Genomic DNA, 15,421 nt, shown 5'->3' on the forward strand with positions numbered 1-15,421 from the left:
TATGAACAAGGAGAAAGGTAATTTTTTTTCTAAATGGGACTGGAGAAAAGATGGAGAGTCCGAGGCAGGTGTGCCCAGGAAGGCTGTTAAAGACAGCAGGAGCTTCAGAGGAGAAGGCTCTTGGTAACTATTAAGGGCCCAATTCTGCTCCTGCTGAAGTCAGTGACAAAACTCCTATTGACTTCAATGGTCCCTAAAGTAGTCAACACCAAGCAGTTGTGTAGTAATTATGTTACTATTCAGTGGTGGCCAAAAAAACAACATTTGCTGAGCTATTTCATATTTTACGTGTAAGGGGAAACTGGTATGTCCCATACATATGCATGGTAACTAATGCAAATACTGATCACTGAATTACGCTCCCTGTTATTGTTACCCAGTCCTTCCACAGTGTGTGTTTTGTTCACCAATTTTTTATTGTCTTAAAATATGATTGTAAACTCTCTGAGGCCAGCACAGGTTTTTACTATGCCTGTAAAGCATCTGGCACAATAGGCTGTGCATCTCTAGAAAATATTGAAATACAAATAATACTTCATAGTTAAGGCAATTGTTCTATAACAAGCTTTTTATTTAAATGCTTCCTTAATATAGAGTTTTTTATATAAAAATTTCAGAGATTCATTTCCCCCATAAAATCATCATCATTTTATAGATGGGAGAAAGTCAAAGGAATAGGGAAGTTAGTGACTTGCACAAGGCCTCAAAATAAGTCAGTGGCAGAACTACTAATAGAAACCAGGATCTTGACAGTTTTCAGTTTCTGAGACATCATCACCTTGTAAGCACACTGATTTGACCTGGAGGTCACTGTAGAGAAATATAGGAGGACCTCCCACAATGCAGTTTTACCAAGTCACTTTTCTGAGTTATAGCAGCACTGAGTGGAACTAGGCTATTCATAGAACATATTTTCTGCATTTAATCCCTTCATGTTCTTTTTAGCTAGAGGCACTTGCATGAACCCTGGATCTTTGCGCCTTATGGGATTCCTCTGCTGCTGCTGCTTGTTCCCCACCCGAAAACCTAATGCTGTTTGTGGTATCTACACTTCTTCCACAGCAAAAAATGGTGTTGTCCCAAACAGGGTCTGATTTCAAGTGGGGAAGTAAGAAGGAGAGATAAGTAGCAGAAAAACTAACTCATAAGAAAGCCAATATCTTGTTTTCCTGAAAATGTCCCCAGTGCGAATTAATGGGATAGACTTAATACCACAAATACAGACTATGTAGTTTTGTGTGTGTGTGTGTGTGTGAGACAGTACTATGGAGCTGAGTGTGAGAGAACCTGGCTAATTCCCTCACCTCCCTAAGCATCTTCTCCTGGTCCAAAATTTATCTCACAATTTTACAGCTCACAAAGGCTCATCTTAGCTCAAGCCTAAACAGTGAAAGTTGCATCTCAGGTGTAGGAGGTGTAATCAAGTGATAAATGCTGGAGAATAGGAGTTGGGACTCCTGGTTTCTATCTCAGCTCTGGTGTTGACACACTATGTGACCTTAAGCCAAGTCACTTAACCTCTGTGTGGCTCTCCATGTGAAAATGTATAAAACTATGCCATTTTCACAGGAGTGCTGAGGCTTAACTAATTAGAGAGAGATTTTCAAAGCCATCTAGGAGATTTTGAGTCCAATTCCCATTGTTTTTTTTAAAGGGAAGTGGGTGTCCAAATCTTTTAAATAGCTGTGAAAATGCCATCCTTAATGCTTGTAAAGTATTTCAGCATCTCAGATGAAAAATGCTACCCAGGCTCCGAGAGTGATTTGTGTTTTTTGCCATAGCTCCTGAAAACAAAAACTAGTGGATAATTTACACTTTGGTCTCTGTTCCGCCACAGCACCATCTATGCCTGAATACGATACGGACTCCCCCTTGAATGAAACTGACACAACCATCACAGTCATGTTGAAGCCTGCTCAGTCCCGTGGAGCACCTGTCAGGTAAAAGGTTCCCTCTTCTCATTTCTCTCTGCTTTTTCTTTCCATGCCCCAAGCCGCATGCATAGCTGTCATTCATGTCTGATAATGTGGCTGCTCTGGATGTATGCTCAATAAAAGGCAGCTGTGCTGTAGATTCTACCTCTTAGAACTCTTTACAAATACCCTCCCCTATTTGCATTCTGAAGTTAACCTTAGGAAGAGATTGATGATACAGTGGCACTGGTTATTGACCTTACCGTATCCCCTCCAGGTGTATTTGCAGAGTTGGAGTAACCATGCATAGAATCATGTACTGGGAAGCTGGGTCTTTAGCATTGCCTCGCCAAGGTTAGCAGGGTTTCAGGCCTTCCATAACTAGTAAAAGTGTAGTTGTAGAAAAGGTCTTTCTATATATTATGATTTGTAAATAATGCTAGAAATACCGCAAGGACCCTGTGACAAAGCTCTGTCCTTGCCTCCATGGGTCCCGCGTTTCCTGGTGGATTTTGCTAGCCTCAGAGGCTCACTGTGACCCTCCACATAACCCTTCTCTCTCTAGAGACAAGGGTCACAGTCTACTGAGCCATTTTCATCATAAGCCAGCAAGGGAGATGAGGAGAAGTTATCCTTCTGCACAGTCTCTGTTGTCTCCCAGTCTCAGTGATTAATCAGGGGGCAAAGGTGGGGGGGAAGCCTGGGCCCACCCTCTACTCCAGGCTCCAGCCCAGGGACCCTAATAGTATCAGCTATGGTAGCTGACCTTTTAGAAACATGACATGTACAATTCCCTGGGCTACTTCCCCCACAGCAGCCCTCACTTCCTCAAGCTCCACTTCACCCTTACCTCAGGGCCTCCTTCCTTGTGCCTGATATGGTGTGTATTACTCAGTCTCTCCAACAGCACAACTTCCTCCCACGGCTCCTGAAATTCACACCCACCTGACTAACTGGGAGGCTTTTAACTAGTTTCAGCCAGCTCCTGATTGGCTTCAGGTGTCCCAATCAACCTAGCATTCTCCCTGCCTTCTGGAAAGTTCTTAATTGGCCCCAGGTGTCTTAATTGACCTGGAGCAGCTGCCATTTCACTTATCCTGGTACCAGGGATTTGTTTAGCCTGGAGCTAATATATCTATCTCCCACTACTTTTCTATAGCCATCTAGCCTTGCCTCGTCACAACCCTTAAAACTTGTCTATGTCCTTCTTCAGCATCTGGACCCAACTAGATTCCTCATGCCTTTATGTTATAATCTCAGCCACTGCTCCCAATCCACCAGCTGAGGTGAGCACAGATTCTGACCCCAACAGCAGAGTGAGGTCAGACTGCAGTGAGGCTCGGCTTATACTCCTGGTCTGCTGTTTTAGGCAAACTGGATTCTGCTCACAAAGGTATTTGTAGGCAGGGAACCACACTCATGCCCTTGAACTGGAGCTGTGGCTTTGCAGACTACGTTTCCAGGAGTCCCTGAGAAGGAGGAAATGTGCATTGGTGAGATGGGCATTGTTGGAATGGGGTGTGAGTGTGTGTGCGTGCGTGAGTGCGTGCATGCAGATGGCATATTGCCTTTTAAAAAGTGTGGTCTTTAAATGAATTTCATGCTGATGAAAGGTGTCAGCACAGAAGTCTAAAGTTTTCTATTTAGCCTTTACTGATGGCAGTAAGACAAGCTTCTCTAATTCCCCCACTGCATCATATTCTGGAGAAATTCCATTTAGCTCATTCTCCATATCTACTTAGTCCTTGCCACGGTTGCCTAAGATGTGAGTTAGTGCTGCGTGTGATGGTGACTTTTGTGATATTTGTCCACAAAGAACTGAGCTAAACCTACCAAAGCACTTATCTAAGCCACCCTACATCCATTAGCTTCCCCTCTCCTCTTGTAACTGCCTTTGATCTGGAGCTCTCATATGCCTGTCATTATACTACTGAAAATAGACTCTGGGATTAAAATTTCAAAAATGCCAAAGTCCCATTTTCTCAAGTGAAAAAGATTTGAGTTATGACAGTGAGTCCCTCCCAGGGGTGAAAGTAAGTTAAAGGACTTACCAGTATGCTGGAGTCCTGAGCAGGGGCGTGGCCTCAACCGGAAGAGGCAGGGCCTTAAATCCCCGAGTCCTTTAAATCCCCGCCTGAGCCCTGCTGCCCGAGCCCTGGGGTAGCAGCGGCCGGGCTCTGTCAGAATTTAAAGGGACCCGGGGCTCCAGCTGCCGCTACTGCCCCGGCCCTTTAAATCCCCTCCGGAGCCCCGCCACCACTACCCTCGGGCTTTGGCAGCAGGGCCCTGGCGGGGATTTAAAGGGCCGGGGCGGTAGCAGCAGCTGGAGCTCCGGGGCCCTTTAAATCCCCGCCGGAGCCCCACCGCCGCTACCCCAGGGCTTTAAATTCCCGTCTGGGAAAGCCAATCCAGGTACGGTGCACCGGCTCTTGCCGGTACACCGTAACGGGGCATACCGGCTTACTTTCACCTCTGGTCCTTTCTGAGCTGGGAAACAGGCCAGCAGACTACACTACCCCTAGAAGTTGGAGGGTCCTTCCACCTTTATTCTTATTTGAACCTCTGCTGAGTAAAGCTGAGTCAATAACTCTTACTGAATAATCTAGCTTACATATTTAGAATTTCTACTGGTGAATTTTCCAGGAGCAGCCTATGAATATCTGGATTTCATTCTCTCCTTGTAATTATTCCTAGGAACAATTCTACGTCTTTGAAATGTCCAAAAGAAGTTTCTTACGAGAGTTGGATGTTTGAAAGTCAAGCGGGGTTGTTAACTTTTGGCTGGAGGCATAGATCACTTAATGGTATTTCCCTTCCATGACTGGGGAACTTGAAATCCTCTCTCAGGCCATATTCCTCTTTCCCTCCATGCTACTCTGTCTTTTCTTTGATTTTTGGAGCACCATAACTCCCCATCACTACTTTTCTAATACTTTCTCTTTCCAACCATTATTTTCTCTCCTTTTCTCAATCCACTCTCTTCTCTCTATCTCACAGGCTCTTGAGAACAGAGGTCTTCAGGTGCTGGTTGGCAAGTGTTGGTGTTATGATCTTGTTCTGGTAGCTGCTCCCTTTCTCTGTTGTTTTTGTCACTGGCATTCTTTTTCATATACCTGCGTTTCTAATGCACCGTATGTATTTCTGTTTTCATGGGACACTGTTTGCAAGCCTGATCAGCTTGATTCTGGCATGGAGGAAGAATGAAATGAATAAACCACGAGGTATAAAGCTATGAGCTTTACTGGGGTTCTTTTTTTTGTCCCAGTTGGTGGTTTTGGTGCATACAACATGGCAGCTGCACAGCGAACTGTGCTATTCAGCTCACTGCCTTGAGACTTCTTAATGGATTTTTATTGGCTACACGTGAACTTGTCTGTCCTTTATGTTGATAATGAATTCATTAATTTCATGCAAAAGGTTACAATTTATTGTTCTTAAAATGACAGAGCGCTTGCATGGCATAAACACATTACACCTCTTGTAAATGCTTGAAAATAAATAAGAGAATCAAAGATAATTGACACAGCAAAAAGGCTCTGATGTTTAAATCATGCTCCTAGTAGTCATGATGGCTCAGTTGTGGTACAGCAATAGGCACAGTATAAATGCCTGGTCTTACGGAGTTCTGGTTGGCTTTTTGTAAGTTATTATTCAAACGCAGAGTGTATGCATCACATGACTTGGGGATGGGATGGAAGGGAAACAGTTATCATACTAGATCTATTAGCTTTATATTATCTAATAATGAATAAACATTATCAATTTTGTCTGTATTAATTAACATCTTCCATAATACACCTTAGGGCATGTATTCTGAACTCACCTGAGCTGGGATTCTCCTACATGATGTTCTGTTTAATTTAGGAAGAGTTTGAGGGTAAACTAACAGGAGGTGTTTTCTGCTAAACACAGGCAAGATTTGTTTGTTTGCTTTTTCTTTAATATTTTTGTGAAGTTGAGCACTGGGGAAAAGTGTCAGCTGCAGAGACTGATGTCATCTTTGTAACACCAGAAAAGATACAGCACAGGCGGAAGCATTGCAAGCTTCCCTGAGCCATCCCATTAATGTGCCTTAAACCTGACGAGTAGAGCTGCAAGCCTTGGTCATATGCTCCTATCTCTGCCATTGTCATAATGGGGCTATTTTTAAAAATAATACCGGATGATTTTATCACCAGTAATAAGATACGTAATTATCAGAATAATTAAATGCCATGCTTCAGGGCACAAGGCGATCACTGTAAGGGTCAGGAAGAAATATTTAATCCTTTGTGTATATATGGGCTTGGCAGAACTTGATTTTTATTTTATATCAGTTGGATGGATAATACTGATGTTTATTTTTAATCAGTTTAATTATTTTTCTATTCAATTTTTCACAGTTGTGCAAAATTATGGATTGTAACCATTTTTTCTTGAGTCAAACGTTCACAATGGTGGGGAATTTTGGGGGACAGACAATGATTTATTTAATGACAATAGACATGATTCAAAAAGGTAAGGATAGATAATAATGAAAACACAAATTGTCAACATCACATGTCAAAATATACAAAGTAAATATCCTTAAATCAAATTCTGATAAGTTCACAAGCAGCATTTTTCTTAATTTGCCTATCTGTAAATTGTGAAATCAACATTTAGCAAATAAATCTAATGATCCCAAGTCTACACGTACAGTATTGCATAATTTAGTAGGTTCATTGTGGGGTGTTTAACTTCCTCGGAAGCATTACATTTTGGCAACAGAAAGGCTGGATACTGGGTGTGATGGATCAAAACTCTGATCTGGTACAACAAATAATTTTTTTCTTACAGCATTTGCATACTCTTCATCTGAGTACATTGTCCCTTAACAAATCATATAACTGCCTTAGCCTATTTACTAGTCTTCATAAATATAACTGCTTTGACACTGCATGACCTGCTGTACCATACCATCTCTTCCATAGGGAGCTTTGAATGTGGTTAGAAAATCAGAGGGGGAAGTAAAGAATTTTTACATATGTATATGTAGAAAGATAGATAGATATTACAATATTTTAACAATTAAATCAGTGGTTCTCAACCAGGAGTACATGTACCCCTGAGGCTATGCGGAAGTCTTCCAGGGGGTACATCAACTCATCTAGATATTTGCCTAGTTTTACAACAGGCTACATAAAAACAACAAATGAAGTCAGTATAAATTAAAATTTCATACAGACAATGCTGTATATACTGCTGTATATACTATACGCTGAAATGTAAGTACAATATTTATATTCCAATTGTAAGCTAGTAGTTTTTGAGTGAGATGTAACTTGGGGGTATGCAGGACAAATCACTCCCAGTATTCTGGGAAGGTTGAGAGCCACTGAATTAAATCACACAGAAGTGATCTTATATGTCAAAATCTGTTTTATTAACTGCACATTGAAGCTTTGTTAGCCTAGGGTTTTGTAGTATCTTTTATAAAGGCTGGAGAACGATATGAGGTGAGTTTTTGGCATAAATCTTTCATGTTGCCCAGGTGAGCTGTCAGGTTAAATTCCAGCAATCAAAAGGTTAATGGAGTCTGAACTTTAAGATGAGAATCACAGATTGGTGGTCATTTTCTCATGTTCAGTTGTCAATTGGTTAAAACAAGGAGGGTATAGTAAAAAGAACTACAACTGCCAATTTGAGAAGCTTCTCTTTAAAAGCAGTTTCTACAGTTGTTTCATGATTCCTGGCTCAAACAAACTCTCCATTATCCCAAACCGGGCTAATTGTGAGCTGCACAACCTGGGTTAAAATTTCACATCAATGACAAGTGAAATAATTGTGATGCTCTCAAGCCTGGAGGCAAAGCTCATTGCAAACAATGGAAGGATCCCATTGTCTATTGTGGTCCTTTAGCCCTTGACGGATGTTTCCATCTCAGAAATGGTACATAGGTTTGGTGCAGCTGGCAGATTCTGCTTTGAATCAAGAGACAGGGCTACAACTAGGGATGGGGTGTGGGCTTTATTCTGAGCTACCTTGAATTCCTCTGACCCCAGGCAGGTGGAAGTAGACACTGTGATAACAGCAGGTGCCCCCTTGATATTTGTTAGTAGCACACAAATGCAAATGAAAGGGAAGATGAGTAAGCTCTGCTCTGCTCTGTTGTAGATTTTAAAATTTCAGGACTTAATTATGCCACAGGTCTATAAATTACAGAAACACGTTAATGCTCCCCTGATTAAAATTATAGAGGGCCTAATTGAAAAAGCATAAACACAATTGAAGAATTCCTAATTCTAGATTGCTTTGAGATGTTAATTTCCTCCACAATGAATGTGTAATTTTTTGGAACCAGAAGAAGGGGGCTGTTCTACCGGCACATGGCTGGAGGTAGAATGAGGGGATTATCATAAACACACTCAAACAATACAAAAGGAAGCCTCGGCCGCCATGACACCATTTCAGATGCCTGTCCTCCCACTGCAGCACATCTTGAGAGCAAAGGGGAGGGTTGGCAGAAAGCTGACGAAGGAGAAAGGGCTGATTTAATTAAAAGGAGATATGGTACCAGTGAGAAAGTAAGGAGGGGAGAAGAGAGGGCAATGCACAGAGGGTGCAAGCACAGAAGGCAATATCATGAGTGCTGAAGAAAGAGAACAAAAGGTAATGGATGGTTGGGGAGGGCCACTGGGTCAGCCAGGAATGAAGCTGGGTGTGACTTCCCACAGTGTCAGCCAGCACACATTGCTGAGCAGCTGGAAAAGTTGATATTGGTGCAAGAGGCTGTTTCCTTCAAAAGGGTGAATATTATATCCTGAGTCCTCTCCCTTGTTCCAAAATATGCTGGGCATGGAGGAGCCACGATTGAGCACTGGGAGCCTAGTACGGCTTCCTGATTTTGATGTTCCCCTAGCCTTGGTGCATGTTAGACCAGACCACAAATGCCTACATGCCAGTTAAGAATTGACAGAGTGCAGGCATGCACTCTCCTGCCTCCAGCACTCCTTCTCTGACCCCTGACACACCCACTCCTGCCAGACTGGGGAATAGTTGTTGTGTAGGAGCCAACTACACCAACTGAGAGCTCCCCTACTGCAGGGGAATTCATAGCTGGCCAGCTGGAGCGGGACGGCGTGGTAATTTTGCACTGTCTGGACGTGCAAAGTGGCTCGATTGGGGTAGGTAATCTATAGCTTGTTGTTCTCAGCACTCCTAGCCCCCGCACATCCTGGGAGAAAGTGACTGGGATCAGGAAGCCTATAGGATATTTTATCATGGCCTGCCAGGGGATTATGCAATTACAGGGCTTTGACGTCATCTACCCGCTCCTGGTCCAGTTACCAAATGGTGAGAGTCCATATCTCCTTTATACCTTTGTCCTTTTCAGTAACGTGGCTTATGCTGAGCGGTGTCGATAGAGGGGCCTGGAATTCAGTGGGCTGTGGAGACAGAACTTCTGCCCCTCCCACAGGTGGTCCCTGCAGCTCAGTTTTGAAGCATGTTGATGGGACAGTTGTGGACAGTAGCTTACAATATATCTGGCCATGATGTACCCGTTCTGAGGGTAGAAACCTTCATTGTATTATGTTATCAATCTCATGCTCTTCTCGGGCATTAAGTTAATTAAACTCTTGTAAAATAGTAAATGCTTTTTCATGCAGCTCCAACTCTGTACAGTGAAGAGGGGAAGGAGGAGTGGGAGTTCTTAAATACAGACCAGATTCTCTGCTGGTATAAACCTGCATAGTTTAACTGAAGCCAACAGAGCTACTCCAGTTTACGCTGGCTGAGGATACGGCCATATGTATCCATACCCCTGCCAATCCCACTGCTTTTATGAAGAGGATTGAAGAGCTTAGGTGGAGCAGTCCCCGAATTGTGTCCCCTCTCTCAAAATACAACCAGAGCCCCTTCTTCTCCTGTGCCTTGCTTAAAGAACAACATGGCTCCTCTTGTCCTTGAAACTTACTTCTTGTCTTGAAAGAAACCACTGAACATGCCAACGAGACCACAGTCAGTGACACCTGCCTAATGCTAAGTGACATTAACAATTTTTCTTTGCTTTTGTTTTTTATTTGTTTTTGCAGATTAAACAGATGGCAGGTGGTTCAGGAGGGAAAACACACCTCTGAAGCCACTAACATTAGCTCCTGTCACAGTGAAAGCCATATCTGTCTGCAGTCATTATCTTTAATCTGCCATCTTAGAACAACATTGAACTGGAGAGAGAGGGACCAAACTATTCCACTGGGGAATATCAGCTATTATATCTAATTTGTGTTGCAAGCCAGGTCAGGCTTATGAATATGGCTAAGACAAGGAAGTGTACAATTTTGAAATGCCCTCTGTTGGTTTTCTTTCCAGGCAGATTAGATACAGACGAGTAAGCAATTTAAATAACAATGCATATATAATCCAAGTAACATAAATATGTTCATAGCTTCCTGCTCAGTCTTCCACCCAGGTTCCTTTCTGGAACCAGCTGATGTTTTCTGGATTTAGATTTTTCTTTGCAGTCCACAGATATTACCCTAGTTACAAGGTCTTCCAAATGCTATTTGGAAATGTTCCAGTTGTAAAGTTCTGGCTATAACTATCCACCCTGGTGAGAGCTCAATCACCAGCTATTGTAAAAATTAGTGATGAGTAAAACACAAGAGATTTGGAGGATTGGTTTAAGAACCCAAATACATGAATGTTTGTTCAGACCCTCAGAGTCTGCCAAACGACACAGGGAATGCCATGAAGGGGGGGATGCTTTCCTTGTGAGGTTTCCCATGCTTTTTGCTTCCATTTGGGATGGGGATGCAGCCTTTCCCACGTTGGGTCACTAGTTCCACTGCCTGTCCTCACTGGAACCTGAGGGTGCCAATTTGTTGTAGCTCTCACAAGAGAAAGAAAAAAGGGAGAATCTGAACTTCCTTAAATCACAAAAAATGTTCAGGGTTTGGGATTTAGCTTTAGCTTTGTATCCCTTTTTTTTTTTTTTTTTTAATCCGAACTCATCTCTGAAAACAGTGGAACAATAAAATAGCCCTTAAAAGCAACAAACCATGTCAGGAAGTGAAGCTCGATCAAATGCACACACTTCATGGAACAATTTTGAAGGTCATTGACCCTGCTGCTCATGATGCACATGAGGCATCTATCTGCTACATTTATGTATGATTACTCACATAATGCAGTTAATGGAGTTTGGAGGAAAATACCAGTTGGCTGTTGCTTGTGTAGAGAGACAATTTAAGAAAGAGACCAAGCCCTGGCATGTTTTAACTGTGATATTGGGCAAATTCTGCCATAAGTAGCTACTGCTAGTTATTTTGCCAGGGTTCTAAGGAGAGTTGTCTTCATAGCGGTGTGGTGGATGAGCAACACATAGGAAGATGGTTCTGGGTGGATTTTGTGGAAGTCACCGTTGTGCTCTGGAACGTCTCCAGAACGCTTGTCTCCCCCTACCCGTGAAAGACCATGCAGTCATCATCTGCCCTCCCTTCATCTCCTTGTGGAATATACCATTGGATAATGTCAAGAAGAAGTTGCACAGTCCTACTATATCCCAGCATTTACTTGCTGGTTTTATTGTTAGTGAGTATTGCTCGGTGTACTCAGTATAGAAGACTCCCAGCTGCATTAGATAGGCAGTGTTCTCTGGTAGTTGGGGCCGAGGATACTGGGTTCCTTTTTCAAGTTCCATCAGTGATATACTGTATGATCTTAGGTAAATCACTCATTGTAACTTTCCTGTGCCTGACTTTACCCATCCATAAAATGGGGATAATACCTACTGTGCCTGACAGGGGTGTGAGGATTAATTAATGTGTGTTCTCTTCTATTTGGTTCTCATACTGTACTCATGACCCTGGTATGCGAACACCTTGAGATCACTGATGAAGGGTAAATTATCATTTTTATTGTAAACAAAGAACAGCTAGTTTTTAACAACTTTCTGCATTTTAGAGATACAAGGTGGGTGAGATAATATCTTTTATTGGAGCAACTTGTGTTGGTGAAAGAGACAAGGTTTCAAGCTTACACAGAGCTCTTCTTTAGGTCTGGGAAAGGTACTCTGAGTGTCACTGCTAAATACAAGGGTGGAACAGATAAGGAGTTAACACAATGATACTCAGACCTCAGTGGTTCAGGAGCCAAATTAGTGATCAACATTATCCAAAAAAGCCACAGTCATGTGAATTCATTGTTTCATTTACTCTAATCTAACCTAAATTATTCTTACAGCAGAATGACTGACCAAATATTCTGCAATTGGTTAATATACTAAATGCATCCCAACTGGTTAATAATTTAGATTGATTAATAATTAAATCACACAGTGTTTTAATATAATGTGCTGCAAAGAGCTGCAAGAGACACAATGAACAGTTACTTGGGGCTCTGAGTATCACTGAGTTTATATGTTGCAAGAGACCATTCAAGATGAAGTGGACAGTTAACACCTAGTTGTAGGAAAAAGGTGGGTCAGTGGCTTACAAATTGTAGTAATGAGCCATAAATCCAGTGTCTTTATTAAGACAGTGGTTTTTGATGTCTAGCAAAATTATGAATTTAAGTTCCCAAGCCCGTCTTTTCAAAGTGTTGTGGAGGTTTCCATTAAGGATGGGGACTGAAAGGTCAGATATCTAAGTCTTCTGCTTGGGCAAAATGTTTCCTTTTACACCCCCTGGCCCTACACCACCCCCTGTAATGACCTGCTGCCACAGTCTGTACTTTGGTGCCAAAGGCAAATTAATGCTGCTGTATTTTTCACATGGAAATATTTTCTGAGGGTAAACTTTACTAGAACACAATATATACTCTATGGCTTTATCCAAAACCCATCATGTAATCTATAGGAGTCTTTCCATTGATTTTAATGGGCTGAAAATCAGGTCTTAAATCACCAAAGATATCATCAGGGCAGGATGCTAGCACCCAGCATCCACCTCCCAGGAGGGTTGTGAAGTTTAATTTATTAATATATGTACATCTATCTGAGATCCTTGCATTAAAGGTACTCTAGAAGGGCAACATATTATGGGTCAAATTTTAAAATATATGAAACTACTACCCTTTAGAAAAAAGAAAAGGAGTGCTTGTGGCACCTTAGAGACTAACAAGGTGCCACAAGTACTCCTTTTCTTTTTGCGGATACAGACTAACACGGCTGCTACTCTGAATACTACCCTTTAGAGACATAAATGACACCTCCACAATGTGCAGGCATATTTTGTATCCATAAACTGACTGCAAGTGGAAATCTGAATGCTTGAGCCTCTAGCTATCGGATTATAGATATAGCTAGAGAAGCAAGTACTTGGGAGTTGCACCCACAGTTTCATTGTAGGTTTACATTTTGCAGATGCGATTTATGCTCAGAAAATTGAGTTCTTGCTTCCGGCTTTTTGACTCTTATGCATTTAATTCATGTAGGTTTTTAACTGAAAAATGCTAACCTTTCTATAGGTTTATTAGCCATCCTATAAAATGTATTATTATTCTGTTAAGTTGGATGGGATGGTTAAAAAGCACACTGTAGGATGGATTTAATTTGTTATTGAAATCTGTAGGATTTTAGAATAATTTCTATAAACCCCTGCCACATTCTTACAGAATCCAGTTAGTTTCATCACCATTACATTCCATCAGACTTTCCATACGGGGAAAATTAACACCTATGTATTAAGTTGTTAATGGCTATGCGATGAAATTTCCATTGCCTGGATTCCATTGCATGTCCCTAACCTTTGTTTTAGTACAAGGCTGCCACAAGGTTTGCTTTTTGCGGGCTCAGTTATTTATTTTCCCCCCTCCCCTGTGCCAGAACCCAGGATTTTGGGTGTGCTTTAGAAAACCAAAATAAACATTCAGGGCAGAATTTTCAAATGCTGGGGCCTTAATCTCCTGTCCAAATCAATATTTAATCAGAAAATAGGCATGTACATGTTCAAATGCCAGGCTAAGTATTTACATGCAAGTTTGGACATCACATAAAAGCCACCATATTTTGAAAGTTGGGCCACAGTATCAGAGTAAAAAAGGCTCAACCAAATTTAATGTCAGGAGTTAAATAGAAAACAAAGCATCAATAATAAGATTTGTGCAAGCTAATACATAAATAGCTACTGCCTACACACCTTGATTTCTCTGTCAGACTGCAGCAGGGGCTTTTTTTTTTTTTTTTTTTTTGGCTACTGTAGCTACTGCAGAGTTTGGAATCTGAGCTGACATATTTAAGCAGTAGCAGGGCAAAATGATCTGAAGGTACAGTTATCTGGTGGGCAGGCTTGTTATTGATGACCTATGTTCCATGTCTTTCTATGGCCACTTTAACTACACTTTACCATGTGAAACCAACAGTAGATGTTGAATCATTTCACCGTGCTTCCTGTAGATACCTATGAGCAAAGCATAAGTTCTAAGCATACCACAAAACAAAATGCCTTTTCAGTTCCCTTAACCTTAAGAAGAAAAGGAGGACTTGTGGCACCTGAGAGACTAACCAATTTATTTCAGCATAAGCTTTCGTGAGCTACAGCTCACTTCATCGGATGCATTCAGTCATCCGATGAAGTGAGCTGTAGCTCACGAAAGCTTATACTCAAATAAATTGGTTAGTCTCTCAGGTGCCACAAGTCCTCCTTTTATAGAATCATAGAATATCAAGGTTGGAAGGGACCTCAGGAGGTCATCTAGTCCAATCCCCTGCTCAAAGCAGGACCAATCCCCAATCAAATCATCCCAGCCAGGGCTTTGTCAAGCCTGACCTTAAAAACTTCTAAGGAAGGAGATTCTATCACCTCCCTAGGTAACGCATTCCAGTGTTTCACCACCCTCCTAGTGAAAAAGTTTTTCCTAATATCCAACCTAAACCTCCCCCACTGCAACTTGAGACCATTACTCCTTGTCCTGTCCTCTTCTACCACTGAGAATAGTCTAGAACCATCCTCTCTGGAACCACCTTTCAGGTAGTTGAAAGCAGCTATCAAATCCCCCCTCATTCTTCTCTTCTGCAGACTAAACAATCCCAGTTCCCTCAGCCTCTCCTCATAAGTCATGTGTTCCAGACCCCTAATCATTTTTGTTGCCCTTCGCTGGACTCTCCAATTTATCCACATTCTTCTTGTAGTGTGGGGCCCAAAACTGGACACAGTACTCCAGATGAGGCCTCACCAATGTTGAATAGAGGGGGACGATCACGTCCCTCGATCTGCTCGCTATGCCCCTACTTATACATCCCAAAATGCCATTGGCCTTCTTGACAACAAGGGCACACTGCTGACTCATATCCAGCTTCTCGTCCACTGTCACCCCTAGGTCCTTTTCCACAGAACTGCTGCTTAGCCATTCGGTCCCTTGTCTGTAGCTGTGCATTGGGTTCTTCCGTCCTAAGTGCAGGACCCTGCACTTATCCTTATTGAACCTCATCAGATTTCTTTTGGCCCAATCCTCCAATTTGTCTAGGTCCCTCTGTATCCTATCCCTCCCCTCCAGCGTATCAACCACTCCTCCCAGTTTAATATCATCTGCAAATTTGCTGAGAGTGC

At 42.1% G+C, this 15,421-nt stretch overlaps 1 protein-coding gene across 2 annotated transcripts in view; it reads left to right on the forward strand.

Moving 5' to 3' along the window:
* The window catches only part of PTPRT (protein tyrosine phosphatase receptor type T), a 734,569-nt gene that overhangs the window by 573,384 nt on the left and 145,764 nt on the right, over nucleotides 1-15,421 (forward strand). For both annotated transcript variants that reach the window (XM_073309805.2, XM_073309804.2), the window contains exon 11: nucleotides 1,838-1,940. In XM_073309805.2, the coding sequence (XP_073165906.1) occupies nucleotides 1,838-1,940 (103 nt within the window). The remainder of the gene's footprint in view (nucleotides 1-1,837; nucleotides 1,941-15,421) is intronic.

This window comes from Lepidochelys kempii, chromosome 13, assembly GCF_965140285.1.
Source record: "Lepidochelys kempii isolate rLepKem1 chromosome 13, rLepKem1.hap1, whole genome shotgun sequence".
In the NCBI taxonomy this organism is placed as follows: domain Eukaryota; kingdom Metazoa; phylum Chordata; order Testudines; family Cheloniidae; genus Lepidochelys; species Lepidochelys kempii.